Source organism: Tachysurus vachellii, chromosome 5 (assembly GCF_030014155.1).
Source record: "Tachysurus vachellii isolate PV-2020 chromosome 5, HZAU_Pvac_v1, whole genome shotgun sequence".
In the NCBI taxonomy this organism is placed as follows: domain Eukaryota; kingdom Metazoa; phylum Chordata; class Actinopteri; order Siluriformes; family Bagridae; genus Tachysurus; species Tachysurus vachellii.
Window position 1 is genome coordinate 28,840,371 of NC_083464.1, and position 7,500 is coordinate 28,847,870.

Below are 7,500 nucleotides of genomic sequence, written 5' to 3' on the forward strand. Positions count from 1 at the left end.
TCAAATGAATGAATCGTGAATGGAGTAAATCATAAGAGTCGACCATGTGTCTATGATGAATCGATTCATGTGCATCTTGATTCAGGCGAATTGTGTGTGTGTTGGGGGGGGGGGGGGGGATGAATTGTATTGAATGAGGAGTTTTTTTTTTAATTTTTTAAAAAAAATTTTATCTCTGTTTCGCTGTTCACCGTGTCGTCGACAAAGTGACATTGCTTTTACGAGCTCCTTATACAATTTGCAGACGTGTTTAAAAGCAGCGGTGCATGAAGACGTAGCATGCGGTAAAACTTTATTGCACTTCTGCATGTTTTTATGATACACGTGTCAGCCTTAAAGCTCTTCTGGTGACGACAGAGCAGGTAGCAGCATCCAATCACTCATTTCGACCGGGGCCTTATTTATTTATTTATTTGTAATCCCTTTAGAGAAGAAAATTAGTCCTGAGCAGAGATAAATTGGAGCCGTGTTTTCTTTCCTTCCTTCCTTCCTTCCTTCCCATCTATCTGTCTGTCTTTCTTAAAATTCCTTTCTTTTCTTTTTTTCTCATTTTGCTTACTTTTTACGTTTCCTTCTTTTTTCCTTGCTTCCTTTGATTCTTTCTTTATTAAACTCAAACTCTTTGCAAACCCAAGCTGATCTTGAGAATTTGATTAGTTTTCACTCCTCTCTCAGGTTTGAGTGAGGGCTGACGTCACGTCGATGTCTTTTCTTTTCAGTGTCGCGTGTAGAGGAGGTTCTTTACCTCACAGCGGGTTTCTGCGCTCAGTCCCGGGCGAGTCGTCAGGAACCAGACGTCAGTCCTGAGGTTCTGTGTTTGGGATCTGCTTGTTGTTCTCTGGAGCTGTGTTTACATGAAACACTGGAGGGTTTAGATGATTATCTCAGCACCTCCAGCCATCAGTGCTGTGCTCAGCGGAACTCCGTGTTTACCGTGCACTGAGCTTATCATCCTTATCGCTGCTTATCTCTATTCTTTGCTGTTGAAACTTTTGGAATCCTGCGTCATTTAAGTCACGCTACGTTGGCTTCTGCGCCTGTGTTTGTTTTTACGTTCCTCTCAGTTTTCTTGCCCCGCCTCATTTCGTCCTTAGCTACACAATGTACAAAAACACAGCATTGGAATCCCACAGATGTTCTGACTGATAATAAAAGATCTGAAGGGAATCCAGTGTTCTGGTCGCGTCCGTCACCTCATCGAGTGTGGAGTCGGGGCAGGGAATAGAACCGGAGTTAAAACACTGATATTGTTTTCGTCGTCTCTCTCACATCCACCTGTAATCCCCATATCACCTTTGCTGTGTGAAGTGTAGCTCCGCCCACATTGCGTTTGTACAGGTATAAATTTGATGCTCTGATCTGCCAACCTGCCTGTGAGTATGAACGACCTCTGGACACTTTTTCTCGTATCGTGAACTCAAGCTTGTCACTGTAGACTCCTTTCATCATTGCTACATAAACACTGCAGACAAATTCTGACCAACCAATCAGCAAGTATCGACAGGTCAAGCGCCTCTGTTTCCCTCTTGTCAGGTGCTGTTAATTTTGAGCCGTCGACAGACTCTAGGGTCGAGGCACGAGTTGTCCCTGACGTTGGTCGTGTCTCACGTCCGTGTTTGGACAGCTTGGCCAGTGAGTCATGAAGGCTCGTGTCACGCTCACACACATTCCCTCACGACTCTTCTGGCTTTTTGGAGAAGGTCCTAGAGGAGTTTGTCTCATCAGCTGGAGGTTTAGTGTTTATACGTGTTCGACGCGGAGACTCTGGTGACGCTGCATTAATATTTTCACAAGCGTCGTGTTCTGTCCGTACCCGAGAGGCGGACCCTTGTAAACGCAGTCGGCTTTTGATTATGCAGTCAGCTTTAAAAAAAAACAAAAAGAAAGAAAGAAATCCGACAGAGACGCCTAGAGAGAGCGAGAATGTCGCCTCGGAGCTGAGAGTTCTGTCTTTTATTAATAATTTATCCTGAAATAAAACACATCCCCTGCTGATATCTTCTCCAGCTGTTCTGCTTCACAAACCAGGATTATGAAGATCCTGCTTTATAACCTTTACACCCGGTCAACCCTTTTCACGTCACCAGGTATTTCTTGTCGTAGCCTTTGTGTCTCAGCGGTGCAGTGGTTTAGCTTTCAGCTCACAGCTCCAGAGTTCCTGCTAGGATCTTGAGCCTGGGTTTGATTCTCTGCACAGATTTCTCACAGGTTCTACTCAGGTTTTGTCTGGTTTTCTCCCAAGAATGTGTCAACATAACTGCTGACCCAGTTAGAGTGCTTTTTTCTGCCCTTTCTTTATAAACCGCATCCCACTGATGGGACACAAGACAAGGGGTTGATTGTGGATGTGATCACCTTCACAGCACTGCAGTCGCAGCCTGTGTACTGTAGCATGCTGGTCATTGAGCAAAGTCTCTACACAGACTGCATTTGATGTAAAGGAGACGAGAACGTAGCTGCCCTTCTGCCCCGCAGTGAGAACATGTCTGGAAATGCCCGTGTGTGTTTCAGCAGGGATGCGAGATGAAGCACATGGACCACATCTGAAGATCAGTCTGACAGTCTGATAGAACGCAGCGCCCAGTTAACGCCAGGCTTGTTACTCTCTGCTCTGAGATCTGACACGCCACAGAACCATGCTGTGCTTCAGCTGCTGATGGAGCGTCACTGAGGGCATCCAGGGACACACACTCTGGGTGATCTATGCTGACATGTCTGGGAAGATCAGATGGAGATATCTTGGAGCTGGTTCAGTTCCTGCAGGGTTCCTCTGCCTGCTGAGATTACTGCTAATTTGTGTGCGCGTGTGTGTGCGTGTGTGTGTGCACCTATGTGTGTTTGTGTGCACAAGACATACATTCATACTGTTCTGTCTGTAACTGTAAATCTTTGGCATCAGTCCTAACGCTGAGTTCTGGATCCTGATTGGTCGGATGAGAAGGTACCGATGAATTCTCTATAACAGCACTGATGGGGGCGGAGCTTCATTTAAAAAAATAAATAATAATAATCAATATTGGTTAGAGGTTACGTTGATGATAGCTAACTGCTGGATAATGGTGGCTCATAAGGACAATTATGATTGTGTGGCCAAATGTAACTTAAGCCCCGCCCATATTAACTTTAGTCACCTATGTTTACTGACCTTCTTCTTCTTCTTCTTTTCTCTCTTCTCACATCTCCCTCAGCTCAGTGACAGTGCTGTTTGGGAACAGAGCTTTAGATTAGATATACTAAAAGTTCTCAAAGGTCTCTTCATCCTTGTTTTCATCTCAACTTCTCTTTATTCCTCTCTCTCACTCTCTCTCTCTCTCCCCCCCTTCTCTCTCTCTCTCTCTCACTCTCACTCTGTCTGTCTCTGTCACTCTCTCTCTCTCTGTCTGTCTGTCTGTCTCTCTCTGTAGCACAAAAACACAAAAAACTATTAAAATAAAAAAATCACTATTCAGTCAGTCTCTCTCTCTCTCTTTCTCTCTCTCTCTCTCTCTCTCTCTCTCTCTCTCTGTCTCTGTCTCTCTCTCCCCTTCTCTCTCTCTCTCTCTCTCTCTCTCTCTCCCCTTCTCTCTGTCTCTCTCTCCCCTTCTCTCTCTCTCTCTCTCTCTCTCTCTCTCTCCCCTTCTCTCTGTCTCTCTCTCCCCTTCTCTCTCCCTCTCTCTCTCTCTCTCTCTCTCTCCCCTTCTCTCTCTGTAGCACAAAAACTCACTAAAAATCACTATTCAGTCTCTCTCTCTCTCTATCTCTCTCTCCCCCTTCTCTCTCTCTCTCTCTCTGTCTCTCTCACTCTCTGTCTGTCTGTCTCTGTCGCTCTCTCTTTCTGTCGCTCTCTCACTCTCTCTCTCTCTGTCTCTCTCTCTCTCTCTCTCTCTCTCTCTTTCTATCTCTCTCTCCCCTTCTCTCTCTCTCCCTCTCTCTCTGTCTCACTCTCTCTCTCTCTCTCTCTGTCTCTCTCACTCACTCTCTGTCTGTCTCTGTCGCTCTCTCTCTCTTTCTCTCTCTCTCTTTCTGTAGCACAAAAACTCAATAAAAAAATCACTATTATCACTTTTTTTCTTAATAACAGTTCACACCATAATAACGTTCATCCTGTTTGTTTGTGTGTGTGTGTGTGTGTGTGTGTGTGTGTTTGTCAGGAAAGCTCAGGAGCAGAATAAGAAGGTGGTGGTAGCAGGATGTGTTCCTCAGGCTCAGCCCAGGATGGATTACCTCAAGGGCCTGAGCATCATCGGGGTGAGAATCTGATCTTCTCTTCTGTTGGTCTAATCTCTCTGATCATAATAAATATATTTACAAACCGTTGGAGGAATCACCTTATGCCTTCGGCGTAGTCCTCCGAGGCCGTCATGTTTCCTGAACTTTCCGAGAGACTTTCTCAGCCACAGAGCTAATCACGAACCCAGTGTAAACAAACACAAAGAGCTTCTGAGCACCGGGCCGTAAATCCTCCGCTGGTGTCTCACTTTACACCAAAATCCCTGTTTATTGTGTCTAATTACATTATTCATGCCACAGCGTTTAACGTAGCATTTGGGGTTTGTGTTTATTGGGCAGAAAAGCCTAGTAATGAAAGACACGAGCTTTAATTACTTCCAGCTCCGGTTAAAGAGGCAGACAGGACGGAATCATCTAGAATTCCGTCTCATTAATGCGGCTCTGAACACATTAAACAGGTGAAAAAGCAATCTCCTAAACTTCTGAACACTCTTTTTTTTCCCCCATGGTGTAATAAGTAAGTGAGGGATCTTTCCACGTGTACAAGCTTTTCTTGATATCCCGAGGAAACGGCATCGTTAACATCATAATATAATTCTTAGGGATTGACTGAGAAAATGGTTTAGATGTGAGAATTGTTTATTCATTTTGTACACACCGTTGGTTCTAGTGAGAAATGAGGTTTTCGTTCCAACAAAGAGCTCAATCATTGCCTGCTTTCTTGTCTCGGTAATAGCCCCCGTCTCTCTGGGTGTAGGGGGCAAGTGGGCAATTGAAATCCCTCTGTCACGAGGATCCAGCGGTGGTGATGTTGACCTAAAAACCTCTTCAGCCCCAGCAGGTCCGTACCACCTGCTCACTTATTTTCCTCTCGACTGAAGTACAAGAGGCGGTGAATACAGACGTGAAAAGAGCCATCGATCTGTGGAGCAGCAGGGAGGTGGAGGTGGAGGTGGGAGGCAGGAGCCCATTGCTACCTAAATGGTAGGGGCAACACCTGCCTTGCGTGAGAGGGAGCCTCCAGATCCCTGAAAGGCCTCCTGGTGAAGAGAACAATGAGCAAAGTCCTGCTCCTGAAAAAGTCTCCAAAAACCAGGAAAGCTTTTGCTCTCCCCCTTTCCCCAAAATTTCGACCGCCTCTTCTCCACTTGTTAAAATTGCCCCTCTGCTGGAGCCTTCAGAGCTCTCAGCGGTGCCCCAGGTCCTGCAGAGTTCCTGCTCCCGACTCGCTCTCCGGCCGCAATTACAGCTGTATCAATATGGATTTCTTCACTTGTCATGCATGTAAATGGCGGGAGATTGGTGCCTCGTGCTGTCGGTGTGCAGCAGTAATTACCCTGCGGGTCAGAAATCACGACAGGATGAATGACGGGGCCGTGTGCCTGGCTATTTAGCCGTAGGAGACTGTGCAATTGTGGCATGTTCACCTCTAATGGGTCGGTTTGTGCGCTCCAGCAGTCGCTACGCTAAAACGAGCCGGTCAGAGAGGAGCGAGAGCGATAGCCAAGAGCTTCAGTGCGATGGGCTGACATTTATTCACCATGTCCTCCTGAGACTGTCAGGGAATTGTACTCATGTAAAGCTCATTCCCATCTGATCCCTGTGAGATCTCTGTCTGATAGCAGCAAGAACTGATAGATCAGACACCTCAGTACAAACAGAAACATTGATTAAAGGTGATTTTGACCTGAAAACCTGATGACTTAATGCTGTAGGTTGTGAGAGGAATGAAACGCTTCCCACCGAGTTTTCTTTTTTTTCGACATTATTCAAATCACCGCCACATGACGTCATGATTCCAGTCCCTGGTTAAAACAGAATTCCATAAAGGCTTAATTATCTTATCTGCAGATGAAATCGCTCACTCGGGAATCTGCTGCTTGAGAGATCTGATCTCACATAAACACACACACACACACACACACACACACACACATTCCTGCAGCAGTCAGGCTGAAACTCTGCACTGAGCGGCTCGGTGTTGAAATGTTCTAAATTTCTTCCTCACTGCATTTTATCCTATGTGAAGGCTGCTAGCATTAATTAATGACATGAAGAAAAAAAAACGCCAATACCGAGAGTTAAACGTTTCTCTTTAACGACAACTTCAGATGAAGAGACAGATGGATTAAGAGACGGATGGACATGTTATAAGTAGCATTTAAGCCACGCCCACAAGTGGGGACAGTAGTGTTATTTCAAACAAAACGCTTACATGTAGCTGAAACTCCGCGACCGCTCCCAATTAAAATTACAATGTTACCATGACAACACGAACCATAACGAAGCTCCCGTTAGCTTTTACTAGGTTAAGTACAAGCCCCTTGTGTGTGAACATCTGATTGTAAACAGACTGTAATTTTTGATCTGTGGGTTGTGTCTGTGTCCAGGTGCAGCAGATCGATCGTGTGGTGGAGGTGGTGGACGAAGCGGTGAAAGGTGAGTGTAATCCCTCAGCTCATCTACTACTTTACATCGATACCCACATTGATCAGGGCTGTTAGCATCTGCTAGGCTAATCTCTGGATGGATCCTGATGTCCATGCTTCAGAGTTCCTCCAGTGTTCCTTCATCGGGAACTCTTTCAGACTGAAGAGAATCTAATGTTGGGAAATCTTAAAGAACTTTGTCAGCTGTAAAGCTTATATATATATATTTTTATCCTGCCTTCTGGAAAGACACAGGCCTTTATTCATTTCTTTATTTGTTGTATAAAGGTCCTTTACTTCATGACTTATTCAGTGATGTTTTTTGTTAGTTAATGGTACCGAATCTGTTTTATTTCTCAGCTTATTTACTGGCTTTGTGGACAAATAAGCCCCGCCCTCGTTTAGATATTTGCTCATGCTAGCATCACTTGGTGAGATAAACGACTCAGATTTGTTTGAACAAGTGATTCATTCAAATGAACTAAAAGAACGACTCATCTGTGAACCTTGATCGTAATATAATAATATAATTTTAGTTGTCTGTCAGGGTTCAGCTGAGTGCGGCGGTGATTCCTGTCAGGTGGCCATTTGACGTTTCTTGCTAACGGCTAATTAGCAGGCTAAAGGTTTCTTGTAGTGAATTAGCTTCGTGATTGAATTGGTATAAGATCGTCATCGGGGAGTTTTACTGCAGCTATACCTTTTTTAGTCATGACCTTTCAATCCTACCTCCTTTTCATTTCTTCTCTTTAATTCATCACTTCTGCACACTCACACACACACACACACACATACAGGATCGGTGACTTTTAACAGAACCAGTGAATTGGAAAATGACTCCTTACACGTGTGTGTTTTTTGA

The 7,500-nt window shown here is 44.9% G+C and overlaps 1 protein-coding gene across 1 annotated transcript in view; it reads left to right on the forward strand.

Moving 5' to 3' along the window:
- Positions 1 to 7,500, forward strand: part of cdkal1 (CDK5 regulatory subunit associated protein 1-like 1) — a 198,514-nt gene that overhangs the window by 67,933 nt on the left and 123,081 nt on the right. Inside the window, exons 5-6 of the mRNA XM_060871015.1 lie at positions 4,131 to 4,227; positions 6,600 to 6,648. Of these exons, the coding sequence (XP_060726998.1) occupies positions 4,131 to 4,227; positions 6,600 to 6,648 (146 nt within the window). The remainder of the gene's footprint in view (positions 1 to 4,130; positions 4,228 to 6,599; positions 6,649 to 7,500) is intronic.